This window comes from Sylvia atricapilla, chromosome 4, assembly GCF_009819655.1.
Source record: "Sylvia atricapilla isolate bSylAtr1 chromosome 4, bSylAtr1.pri, whole genome shotgun sequence".
Taxonomy (NCBI): Eukaryota; Metazoa; Chordata; class Aves; order Passeriformes; family Sylviidae; genus Sylvia; species Sylvia atricapilla.
The window spans coordinates 29,446,200-29,460,106 of NC_089143.1; the positions used below are offsets into that span (position 1 = coordinate 29,446,200).

Genomic DNA, 13,907 nt, shown 5'->3' on the forward strand with positions numbered 1-13,907 from the left:
TTTAAAGTATTTGAGTTAAAATTCCTTTGTAAGTGTAAACATTGGGTTTTATTCTCAGAGAAAAGTAATAATGTTATACCAACTAACACTGAGATTTTGATATGTATTTATGAACTATGCCCAATATGTATAAAGCTAAAAAAACCAGTAAGTTTATAATGTGTGCTTATTATTTAATTATGTGCAATGTATTTTGTATATGCTTTCTGTACCATTAGACTAATATTATATCTTTAGGTAAGACTGTATATATTTTGTATATATCCTTATAAAAATCATTTTAGGGATGGATTTGGCACTTAAGGCACTGTGTTTGTATGTGATAGGATTTGTTTTGTTTAGGGTAAAAAGTTGAACATTTATTTCTTAAAGGAATTCAAAATGTCACATCATTTATTCTTCATATGTTGTTTTTATAGATTCAAATATTTAAAAAAATATGCTGAATGTATTCAGTAAAGTTATTGTACAGTAGTTGTACAGTATGTTTTTTTTTTTCAAAACTCTTACATATAGAATGCTTTTGTGTTAACTGTTATGAATACAATTTGGTGATAGAGAATTGAAAAGTGAAATTGTGTAATAGTCCTCCTTTAAGTGGCATTCTGAAGGGGCACTCTTCTCAAAGAATTCTAAATCATGAAATTAATTGCAATAATATTTTGAAATGGGGATAAAAAGCTGTAGTGTTATGCTACTTTTTAGGTGATAAGTACATTTGAGATTATTTGCTACAAGGAAGAACTAGCAGTAATTGATGAGTAATATGGCTTTATTTTTTATTGAAAATGTGAGAACTGAATATACTGTATTTTGAGGCATGATCTCCCTCCTCTCCCAGAGACCACTGGAGTTCATGGCATGAACTACGTTGGTGCTGTAATATATTTAAAAATACTTATGTATCATGTAAATCCTGGAGTAATGTGACTGAAGACCCTGGGATCTGCTCATAATTCATACCCTGACAAAAGGAGAAGTTGCTTCAGGTGATTTAAGAAGTAGTTTGAACAAAGCTAGATGGAAGCAGATGGTCATCTGAGTGACAGGCTTTCCCTGAGATAAGCGACAGAATGTTTAGAAGTTGGCTCTTTGTATTCAGCCTGTAAATCTTCAGAACCTAATAGGTTTCCTAACATTATCCCCTATACTGAAATCATGTGAGAAAATTAGTTTAGAAGGCTGGTGGAGCTAGATGTGCTATTCTAACCTGGAAGGCTAATTTACAGGGACTTTATAAAATGATGTAAAGGGATGTACTGGGTAAGTAACAGATTCTGGCAGCACTCAGAGAATTCTTTGGATGCAGCAAGAAGTTGGTGCCTGTACTGCAAGAAAGTGTGCTTTGGAAAGGTGACAGAGAGGTCATTTTTAATCCCTTTTACTCTGAATCTTTCTGGATGCCCAGGAAAAGAATAGATGTTTCTGTTTAGTCTGTGATTCTGTCATTGTTAGAATAGGGAGAGAAATACATCTTCACTTCTCCTTACAGATTTTCCCCTCTGTGTCTGAGGAGGAGTGGGAAACAGAGATATCTTTTTTGACTCAGGAAGGCACTCACCCCCATTGTAATGGCACAAATGATTTCATGTTGCTCCATTTTATTTCTAAGGCCTGGCATTTCCCAGTATGTGTCACCCCTGATTGTATCCCCCTCTTTCCCTTTGTTCTACTCCGGTATTTGAGCATGACTTCGACTTGAGTGACAAATCTCGAGCTGGAGATAAAGGACATTTTTGTATTGTGTTACATGGGTAGCTGTACACATGGATTTATGTGCTCAGTGTAATGTCTGGGCTATAGGTAGGGTATTTTTTAGTTTTCTACATGATGTTGTTATGGCAGAATTGGACAGTACCTAGTCACTTCTGTGGGACCTGATCCATGTTAAATGAAACATGTAAGAAGGAACTAAGTGGATAAGAGTTTCTGTCACCTGAAAGATAAGACAAGCTTCATGCAGAGGGGCACACATGTAGCAGGTTATAGGCCATGAAAGCTGAACGATACAGCCTGTTCCAACCTTATGAACTTTCAGCGTTATGGATTACTCTCCTCTATGCCCTCTCTCCCTTTGTGTCTTGTTGGTGCAAGGTACTATGTTACCTACTTCTGTTCTGGAAAAAAAATTAGGTACTCACAAAGTAGTTTTCTCCCTGATAATTACTGTAAGGTTTAACTGTTTTAGATTTGTTGCTAGCAGATCCTGAACACAACATCAGAAGCTCACAGGCCCTTCTGGTTTTTCCACCTAGCAAAGAGAGATGATGCAAAGGGAACTTTAACATATTTTCTCTTATCCAGAACTTTGTTATCAAATATGTGCTGAAGCATTTGCCAGTTTACAGAGACCTAGAGCATCTTTTATGCTGTATGGTAACTGGGAAGCCACTCTTCAGCTTCCTGGCACTGAGCTTCTCTCTCAAATCACAGAGATCCAGATCCTGCCCTGAAGCCCCTGGAGAAGAGTTGCATACCCCAACTTTGCAGGATGTGTGTGAGTGTCTGTGTAACTCAGCTGCTAATCCAGCTGGATGAGCAAGCAGAGTTCCCCTGAAGAGATACACTGGAAGGCATTTTAGTTTTCTTAAATCAGATTTTTTTTTTAAATTTTGGTGATTTGATACCATCAGACTCCTGGCATATACCATGGGCTTTTTCCTAAACCAGTTTGGTAGCTGGGGTAATTTGAAGAACCAATTTCAGTTATTATCTGGTTGTGAAAGATTTGATGGTTTCATACAATTAGATTTTATCTCTGGATGATACCTCCTGTGTACATTCATAACATATATGTTCTCTCATTTGGAATTAAACACTTACATACTTTTAAAATATTAAAGATTTTAAAATATCTTTGCATTAGCCCTGACTGGCACAGATTCATGCCGTGTCCTTCCTCCTCTTTCAGAAATGGTTACCTACAGGAGCTGTTCAATTTTATAGTTTTCTGATACATATGTTTTTCAATAGGTTCTTAATATGTGTGTAGTGCTAAATTTCATCAAATAATCAAACTTTTTATGTGCAGTAGATCAAATTTTGTCCCAAAGAGCCTCCAGTGGTGGGAAACATGAACGTTGGAGAATGTAAAACAGCCCCCAACATAACGTGTATTTTTAAAATATGAGATCATCATAGTATTTAAAAAAATCTGGTCTTGCAACTTATACCTTTCAAAGACAAATCTAGACAAGTTTCAGCCGAACAGTTCGGAAGAGAAACTTCTTTGTCTGAATGTGGACTGCAAGCAATTTCTGACAGGTTTAAACTGAGATTTCTAAGTACTCGCAAACATAATTTGAACATATCACTGTGAATTCTTACATAGTAATTACGAGCTTTAGTTTCTAGGTTTTATTGAATTAGGTGGATTTAGTTACATAGATGAATTGAAAGAAATGTTCTTAAAAGTAGATTTTGTTCTGTGATCTATAGAAATAAAAGGACAGTGCTTGGAACACGATAGGTATATTTAATGATTCTGTAATGTAAAATATATTCCTCATATAGATGCTTTTCTAAAATGTTCTAACATAAAGATTATGTAGGCCTTGCTTGGAGAGATTTTAAGATGCTGATACACGTAAAGTAGCATGCAGTAGAAAAAGCATCTAAAATAAACACACAAAACCAACCCGTGGTGTGTAGAAAGTTCACTGCCCTAACTTATGCCAAATGGATTGAGATAAAACTCTCACTGTCCATTAATGATTGAGCTTTTCTATGAAATGGCACCATTTTCCCTTAAAAATTATATTTTATAATTGTTAACTTCCTAGTTTTTGACAGGAGGAGTATGAATATTCTTTCTGGTATCATGAAAATCCGATTATTTTTGCTTCATACCTTTCAAAACCATGATGAATTGTACTTGGTGTTTAAATCTAGGTTAATGAAAGCTGTCAAAGTAAATGACCATTCCTAAAATATAGATATTTTGAAAGTACTTTGGTTTTTTTCTGTCTAATATGTAAACTGATACTATTACTTTACTTTGAGTCATCCTTTCCTTCATTCTTTGAGAAATGACATTGAAGTTGTTTATTCATTAACTGTACTCTACAGTGCTGTGACTAAGAAATTAGAAGCAATCACATTTATAAACCAGATTTCAGTAATACAAATTAAATTTTCTAAATTATCAACATGAATTAAGTTATGGCTTCTGAAAGCATAACATGATCACTAGACTTAGGTGCAAAATAGAAGTAGAAAAGATATCCTAAGCCCCACTGAAGGATTGGAACCAGAAGAATGTTTTTGATACCTGAAACACAGCTATTAAAGGGAGATGCTTGGATAAACTTTTTGTTACATTATTACACTTCACAGATCCAGAAGCATTTATGTAGCTAAGCAAGAAGTTTCACCATTTTTCATTTTCTAAAATATTTTTTCATAAGAGGTGTATTTGTGTTTACCTGAATCAGCACCAGGGGAATGATGTCAACAGAGGTTAGTTTGGACTTTGAAAGTCCCAGAATACTTATGTCAAAGACTAGATCAGATCCTCTCCTGGTGATGGGAATGGTAAGGCCACAAGAGTTTTTAACAAGTTCTTCAGAGAATGTTAACAGCAGTTTGAGAGCCTGCAGGGAAGGAAAGAAAGAAAGGAGATTACTAAAGGTTTTTGTGGATTTTGAAGAAGAGTGGCAGTGTTTTTTTTTGCCATGGCTGAAAAATACAAACCATGAAGAGATAGCTGTTAGCTTGAATTGTGTATATATTTGTGCTTTTCTTCTGTGTGTTTCTGACCTTCAAGAAGTTGTGGATACTGTAGGGCATGCTTTCCTACCTTTTAAATGAGCAGTACATATGAAGAGAGTATTTTTTAACTATTTAGAAGGTTTCCTAAAGGTTCAAGGACAGTTCCAATGGCCAATAAAGATTAGCCAGACTAAAATAAAAATACTTTCTATTAGTCATTAAAAATTCAATGCAAACTTAAATCTAAAAATCACTTGTCCTCCAGACTTCACGCAACTTGAGTGTCAAGGTTCAAGCATTGGAGTACCTATTGGGGAAATGGTCAGTACCTGCATTTAATGAGGTGTTAGATGCCTTGAGGTCATTTATGATCAAAGTTGAGGGTAGATCAAGTTTATGATTTATTTTTTTTATGATCAAATATTTATGATTAAATGTTGAAATGTCAACATTTCACTAGAATACTAATTGTCCTTGAAAATGTGACGTACAATATAGGTAGAAGTGGTGAGGAGTCTTTACTTATTAGAAGTTAAGGTCTAGCTTTTTGCAAACACTCTAAACATCCTTTTGTTTCTGTGGCAGTCAGAAGTGACTGACAGGGAAAGTTTTTAGAGTCACCTGACTGACAAAACACTGAATTTTCATTTTAATGCCACATATCTCCAAATACTAGAGCAAATTAAAGTGCATGAGGTATTGTTTTAATTCATATTGTTCTCCAGTCTTTGCGGGTCAGTTTTAGGTATGTACCTTGTCACAAGGACCAGCTGTCTCTGCCCATCTAAGAAGGACTTTTGGGAGCAGTGTAGTTACCACAGTGGGAAATACTTCTTCCAGTAAATATTAGTGGGATCAAATCCCTGGACAGTAGTGGTTGAAAGGCCTGGGGTGAATTTCATGCTGGGGAGAAAATAACTGTGAGAAATAACAGTTGACTTCTTTAGATTTTTTTCTTCTCTAATATTATCTGTTATTAATAAAATGATGGAAGTAGCTAACACTGCAAATACTAAGTGAAGCTCAAAGATTTCTGATACTTGCCATGAAATTTCAGTAACCCTTCTTCTTTTCTTTTTTTCTTTTTTATTGCAGTCAGCAACTGTTTCTGATGGAGGTAAGCTGAAGCTTGTTTTTACTTTTATAATGAAAAATAATCAATTTTCCACATTAAGCAACATAATATGTGGTAAATTATGTGATATAGTACAAGATGTAAGTCCAAGGTGATGTAGAACTCTGTGGCTGCTTTGGGAACTGTGCCAGTGAAAATATTGCAGGATTGTGTTCACATACTTTCACTGGTTTATTTGCATAATTTTTTTATGGTACATTTATATATGCACGTTTTTCATTATAAGTAGGCTTCTTCATTCATAATAATAGAGGCAGAACTGGTAGACTTCTGTGTAATTGGATGGTAGATAAAATCTCATTCTCTGTTTTATTGTCCTTTACATACCTCGTTTGCTTTTAAAGAGATGCTCTAGCTTCTAAGTTGTAACCTGTACATTTGTTGAGGTTGAACATTTTAAGTGTGATCCTTTTTGAGAAGGGGCTAGGTAATTTGATATTTCTAAAATCCCAGCATGGAGTTTTGAACTTCTGGAGTACTTCTAAGTAAACTCCTCTTTATTGCACATAAGCTGGTTTGTTTTGATTTTAACATGCCTTTAATGTTTTAAAGGATGTCCACTCTTTGTTAAACATTACAAGATTATTTCTCTGAAGCTTTGAAGTTAATTGAAACAGTTTAAAAAGGCTTCCTTAATGGAATAAAGGGAATTTGTATAGTGTAGGGTATACAGGAGATGGCTTTTCTCCTTGTCTTCTCTGGCACGAGTTGGTTCACTTGATCCTGCAGAGATGTTCACATATTTTTGCATTTGCTGTTTTTTGACAACATTACAGGACAAATTTATCAAATAGAAAGGGCAGATGGGAACAAGCTGTGTTGCTATAATTAGTGCAGTGAAATTTGAAAAAATATTTGAAATGGTAAGGATAATTCTTTTATATCAGATGCTAATGTAAATGAAAATTAGCAGTACTATTTACAAAACTTCATATCCTGATTTCTAATTCCTTGCAAGACTAAAACTGCACTTGAGAAAAACATTACTGTTTTGGTCCTTTTGCCGGAGCCATTTTCCAGTGGCTGACTTTGTCAGGTATTTTCCTTCTCTACTGCTGACACAGTCTAATGCTTTACTGTACTTCTGTCTGGATGAGAAGGTAAACTCTGTGTTGTATCTGTCTTGTCTGCAAAGCGACAAACCAGAACATAATAGTGTTTATTCTGCTTTCTCTTTCTAAAACGCAGCCGGTGTTTTTCTGGGAAAAATATGTTATTTTTCCTCCACATGTTACCTGCTAGATATAAAAATCAAAGCAGACCACAGACTTGCTGATTGTGTATGTAGTTGTTGAGAACCAAAAATTTCATTGATCTTTTTTCAGGTAAAAAACAATGTATTTGTGTCTTGTCTCCAAAAGGGTTCTTGTTCTATGTTAATGAAAGTTATTTTGTTGCCTGTCCAAACTTGGAAATCCCTGTGATACAATAATCATTTGAAGATTTTTATCCTTCCAGCTGAAAATTTATTTTAAAAATTCCACTTATTTTCAGTTCTTCTAACATGGCTTTTGTCTTATTCTAAATCTGTGGGTAACTATTTCCACAATTAATTCTGTACAGTTTTTTTGAACTCATGAAATCGAAGGGCTGTGTAATATCACAGAGGTCCAAGAACACCCAAGAAGTTCTGTGCAATTTCTTGCTGAGTTGTATTCCCTATTTTTTTAGCTAGTTCAGAATTTAACATCAACTCTCTCTTCATTGTTAAATGCTACTTAAGAAGGGGTATAATTTGTGTAAAAAGTGGTATTTGAACTCTATTGAATAATATTGAATCAGTGCTTAAATACCCAGATAGTGGGTTGGAAAAATAGGAGCCAGAGAGACTATAACCAGAAAAAGTAAAATTATGTAAATTCATAGTTAATTTCAAGCTGCACTGAGTAAAATATTCTGATTCTTGTGTGAATTACATTTTTTAGCAATTGCTTTCATTGAGTATGGCACAGCACTGAATTTTTTCAGTTTTCCTTAGTCTCACTTATATGCAAATAGATCCACAGACTTAGACATTTTAGGGTATATGTCTAGTTTAGAGAAATTTTCATCAGTGTAACCATTAGTACAGCACTGCATACTTCCATTCCTAGACTAAATCTTCATCATCACAGAACCACAGAATGATTTGGGTTGGAAGGGACTGTAAAGGTGAACTTGTTTCAATGCCCCTGCCAATCCACCCTGTCCTTGACACTTACAGTGATAGGACATCTACAGTTTCTCTGGGCAACCTGTTTCAGTGTTATCATTGCTGTCAGAGTGAAAAATTTCTTATATCTAATCTAAATCTACCCTCCTTCAGTATAGAACCATTACCCTTTGCCTGGTCTTGTCACAAGTCCCTCTCCAGCTCTCTTCTAGCCCCCTTTAGGTACTGAAAGGTGCTTTAAGGTCTCTCCAGGACCTTCTCTTCTGCTTGGTATTATTAATTATTATTAGTATTTGTATATATAACTAGATACTATAAATACTGTTGTTAAGCTTTAGTTTGAGAAAAAAAATCGTGTGTAAAAAGCAATTATGTGTTTATATACATCTCTTCAGTATGGTGGGAGGCACAACAGTTCTTCGTACATTTTCTTTCCGAAGTCACTGTCATATGCCTTTTATTATGTTAGAACCCAGCCCTGGAAACCATCTACCCCTTTGTTGTGTTTATTTTATATTTTACATCCCAGCTTGTGCAAAGACTAGGATGTTCTTAGCCAAAACTCTGCACTTGGGCATTGCAAGAAAGCTAACGTGTAAATTAGTGTTGTTTCCAGACGTGCTGACCAGTGGCAGCTCTTAACTATAATTGATTTGTGTAATGAATTGCAGACAATCAGAATGCAAACTGTAATAATGCTTAGATGCAAGATTACTGCTGTAGATGAACTAATCTGCAGCACCTCTGCTCTAGGAGTAGCAGGAACCATTTTATGTTACTACAGCGACCTGTAATTAGCAGGTTTCTCTTACTTCCCACCTCAGAAACTGTCCTTTGCTGCTGACTGTGGGAATAGTGGGAGTGTGTACACAGCATGCAGGCTGTGCCTGATGTTTTGAGCACTGTGCCATCTGAATTGTCACAGGGATGATCAATAGTCCCCAGCTAATGTCTGACTTGGCTATTTATACCTGGAATGCACTTTAGAAAGGGAAAACCTTAAGGTCAGAGGATCTATAGCAGAAGTACTGTCATCATTCATCTCCCAGACAGAGCTGGTGAGGTATCTGAGCTAGTGAGAATGTCTGAGTCAGTTCTCACTTGCTGTTTACCCTGCAGAGATCATTTCCCCCAAGCTGAAGTCTGTTATTTCCAAATACTTCAGCCTAACAGATACTATATGCACATATTTTTCTTAAGATACTATTTTGCTGTAGTTTCTGCTGATTTTTGCTTTTAGTGTTCATCACTTGGAAAGAATTTTCATAAGGAAAAGGGTTCCTAAAGACCTTTCTGAACGGAATCTGATGTTTGCAGTTATAAATAATGTAAAACTGTATTTTAAAAAGTACCTCAAGAAGGTAAGGCAAAAAACTAGCAATGAAGTGTGAAACAAAGCAAAGCACTGTTTATGCTTTCGCACTATAAATACAGATGGATTATTTCTTCTAACAGGTATATTACTTTTTTGCCAGTTCTGCTGGTAGTGCATGCTCACAGTAGCTGTGTTCCAGTGTACCATAAATAATTCAAGTTCCTTTAGCAGCAGTGGCAAAAGGTCCTTTCTTTAAATTATTTATGTAGCATTTTATAATGCTTTGTGTTAAGTATAGTATTGCTTCCCTCTGCTTGAAGCCACGAGGGTAAGGAATCAATTTGTTTAGAATGGTGTTAGAGGCTCCCAGGAATTGCTGTGGGGAAATGTGTTAGCTTCCCTCATCCCAAAATTGCAGAGGAACAATGTGCTGTGCAGTCAGACTAATCTACGCCCAATGGGTTCCGGGACATTTCAGCTGAACGTGGTATGGATTCAGAAGGATGGCTTTCAGTGAAGGGCTTGAAGTATTTGATTAAGTGGCACCACAGTGGTTCTTATCAGCTTTACCCAGGTAATGTATTTAGTGATTAACTAGAATATCTTAATTATATGACTGTATGCGTTCCGATGGTTATGAGGAATATGCTTAGCTTCTTCTCACAAGAATAAGAAGTATTTGTAGTCTGAAAAATGTATACGAAAGACATACAAATGCATATAAAAGAGCTGTCATTTATTGTATTCAGGCTTATGGCTTTGTATTATCTAAGCCAAAACTTCAGAAGCTATCTTATCCTGAATACTTTCAAGATTTAGGGATTAAATGCCTGTATTTTCTTACATGGTACTGTTTTTGTAAAATAATTAAAACCAAGACCCTCCATGGAATATGCGAACACGAAAAATGCAAAGTACTGGGTTTTGGGATTTTTTTAGATCCCATTCTGTATCAGTTCTGTATTTCCAAAAGATAATAAAGGTGACTGAATAAGCTTGCACTCGAAGCAATTTTTCCTCACTAGCTATGGTTGCTATCAAGCAGAACAAAAGTAAAGTTAGGTCCTTGGGGTTTGAAATGTTTGAGCAAGAAATCTCCTTGCACAGGTAATACAAGATATGTTGGTGCTTCCACCAGTGATGACAAAGGAAGGCAGGCATTTGGGAACTTCTCAGCATGCTGGAGTCCGTGTCGTCCATGCAGACCTGGGATTTTTCACATTAAACTCCTCTGGCATCCTGAGATTCCCAATTGCTCCTTTTCTTTTTTAAAATACTTTACAAGGAGGAGGAGTCCACTTTGCACAAGAGCCCTGTAGTGAGAACATCTGAGGGTGAGAGTCAGGGCTCTGTGTTTCCTCTGATGATCATCACAGAAGGCTCATTAGATGAAATATGTGAGCCAGTTGGAAGGTTTCTCCATTCCTGCTTTCTAAGGTGGGCTGTGTGTACCTAGGAATGCATGAGGTGTGAGAGTCAGGAAACCTGATGCTGGAGCTTACATTGGAAACATTCCTCTGCAAGAGCAGTGGAGCAGGAGTTATGCCTTATACAGTTTTCATTTAAATGTGATTTGGATGAATTGAGTACTAAGGTTAGAGTTGGGGAGGTGTTTTTCCTTCCATCTGACTTTATTTTTCTTCAGTTCTAAATGGTCTTATATGCACTAGGCTGTAACTGTTTTAATTGCAACTGATGATCTGGGTTGTAAAAGAAACCAGAATAACCAGGCCTTTTCTGGCAAACCACTTTTTCTGTATTGTTTTCAGCTTGACAGGTACCACAGCAGAAAGCTCTACAGATTTTAAAAGCAAACTGACTGCATCTTTTCATTAAGGGAAACCAAAACTATGCCAGGGTTAAGCATAAATTAAAATTTTGAAAAAAAAAAAGTCTGAATTACCTAAATGAACTCTACCAGAACAGAGACAGTTTACTGGGCATGAGTCATTCCTTAATACTGTGTTAACACATTGGAGGACCCGTGCCAGTAGCTCTTTGGTTGTTGGAAATAGAGTCTTATTTTGGTTCATTTGTTTTCATGGGATCTCCGGAGTGGGGAGAACCCAGTGCAGTTTAGGGGAGTGTAACTCTGAGGAGCTGGAGAGAGCAGGCAGCTGGTTGCAATTAAAGGTAGTTAGCAGTCACCCAGTGGTGTAAACACTGGAGGCTGTAATTGCAGTTGGGTTTCCCTGCTGCCATGGGGAAATTGAACGCCTGCCACTGGGAGGGAGGTGATGCTGACTGGTTGGTGATTGCTGTGCCTGCCACTTCCCAATCCCTTCTGAGTCCTAAGGCACTGTGACTCCAGGATCCGGAGTTGAGCACTTGGTGTGGCTGCTCCCTAATTTCTCTCTGTCAGCCAAGGAGGTTTCAGGGGTTTGGTATGTGGGATGAGTTTGCCTTTCTGACTTTGCCTGAAAGGAACAAGGAAATTTTCATCATTCATCACTGGAGAATGCTGGGGATTGAACCCTACAGGGGTGAGGCAGTACCTGAAACTGTTCCAGATCTATGAAGAAGTGGGTGTCTATTTGTATCTTGGACTGTAAAATAGAACATATCCACCTGCAGAGTTAAAGCACAATACTTTAGATAATAAATTTAGATATCATTCCCTTCAGATTCACATTACCTTCTTTCACAATAGTTTCACTGTGGTGACAGGTATTCTCTAATGAAGTTAGCAGTTGACTTGGTTATGCTCTGTCATATGTTTTAAAGGAAAAAGTGAATAAATATTTGTGTGAGAAAATTTGGCAGTATTTGCTGAGTGTTTGTAATTAGCTTTAATTAATATGGTGATTAGGCGAAGAAAATTATTTATACACCTGATTTGGTACTAGTGTCCTTAACTATTGTCGTTGTGGTAAATACAGAGTTACATTTTGTTCTTCCTTCATCTAATTGTGTCTTTGTCTTAATTGGGGTTTTTTTGTCTTAAAAAATAGCTTTGCCTACAGAAACTCAGAGTAGTTAACTATTGCATCTTAATGAATATTTCTTAGCTAAGAACATGTTTAAAAATGAAGTTTCAGGACTCTTAATTTTTTTTTCCTTGTCCTTACAACTATCTTTATCATTTTTTTCCAATGCTTGTAACTGTTTTTGAATGGTGCATTTTTTCAAACATCTTGCTTCCAGAGAGGAATAATAGTGTTTTGTAACATGAGGTTTGGAAATGCAAAGTGCTTTCAAGTACTTCTAACATGAAAGGAGACCTTGGGAGATTGTATAAAGTAGGGTTTTTTTGGTGAAATTGCTCATTGCTTTAGTTAGTCTAAGTAAATAACTGAGGAAAATCATCAAAATGTCCCTCTGGAGCGCAGTCAATTTCTGACTGGTTGTGAATTTAGTTTTCTCAAACAGATTGCATCTCTAGTGAGCTGCATACTTGTTTTTCCATTTGGCATAAAATTGCTGAGTATAACGTCTATTTAGTTTGAGGGTATTATTTTCTCACATGTCTTACTGCACATTTATCAAATAATCGAATGTCTGTGATTTTTTCATGCCTTTGTCAAAGAATCTCATTCAATTTGCCATCTCTCTATGTGCAGCCAGGCTTTAGTTGTGTCTCCACAATGAATTAAACCTTACATCACCTCTTGAAGTGTGTAGGTGGGGATTCAGTGTTACCACTTTTAAATTTGTGTACACTGGGAGATGGAGGGACCATCCTGTAAAAGGATGTGCAAGAAGTAAATGACAAATCTGTGAATAGAGCCCTGTTGTAAGCAGTTCCCTCTCTTACTTACAGCAGCCATTTCTTTCCCCTTTCTATTTCTGTGAACAAGTGGTCACTTTGACATTTTTTATCTGCCTATTTTGTTTACTGACATGACAAAGATGACCTGGAGTTAACACTTGAAATTGTTAGGCTGCCACACAAGGGCAGCCTAAAAATTCAGGTTTTGCTGAATCCTCCATGGGTTCTTGTTAATTTGTTTCTCAGAATGAAAAATTGCTTCTGTTTTTTCAAGATCTAAAGAATCAGATAATTTCTCATCTTGGAATCTCTAGGTTATTCCAGCATGTTGGTTGGAGTCTGGAAGAGATCCCATAATAAACCATAATAATTTGAGGATCTATGGTTTGATGTGTCTTACTTTCTATGGACGAGGAAAGCCTCCCTTACTAGTATTTCCTAATACTCTTTTCCAACTGACTCCTCTACTAAATTTTCAGTATTAAAGGGAATCTTTTATTTCCATGTAAATTTTCACAGATTGCCTGTCTACCAATTGAAGGGTATGTAAAATTTTGCTGTCTCCTATCACCTAATAGGTTTTTGCCCACATTCTGGTGAACAGTGGGTTCTTGAAGGTCAAATTTCCTTGGATAATCTTATGAGAAATATTAAGAGGAAAATGTATTTTATTTTGTGGAATAAGAAAAAAGATTTTGTTTCGGGCCTGCCCCTTTTGCTTCTGTCAGGGGACTGCTGTTAAGACACATTTAATTTTCTTTGCAGTGGAACAGAAGACACTTGAGAGGTGCTTGGGGTGTTTTTTCTATGCAGATGCTCTTAATAAAAATGGAGAGGGATATTTAGAAATCTGCACCACTGTGAGCTTGAGCAGTAGGTGTGATAA

The 13,907-nt window shown here is 36.4% G+C and overlaps 1 protein-coding gene across 6 annotated transcripts in view; it reads left to right on the top strand.

The window, feature by feature from the left end:
• The window catches only part of RGS12 (regulator of G protein signaling 12), a 78,645-nt gene that overhangs the window by 29,887 nt on the left and 34,851 nt on the right, over positions 1–13,907 (top strand). For all 6 annotated transcript variants that reach the window (XM_066317428.1, XM_066317423.1, XM_066317425.1 and 3 more), the window contains one exon: positions 5,806–5,827. In XM_066317428.1, the coding sequence (XP_066173525.1) occupies positions 5,806–5,827 (22 nt within the window). The remainder of the gene's footprint in view (positions 1–5,805; positions 5,828–13,907) is intronic.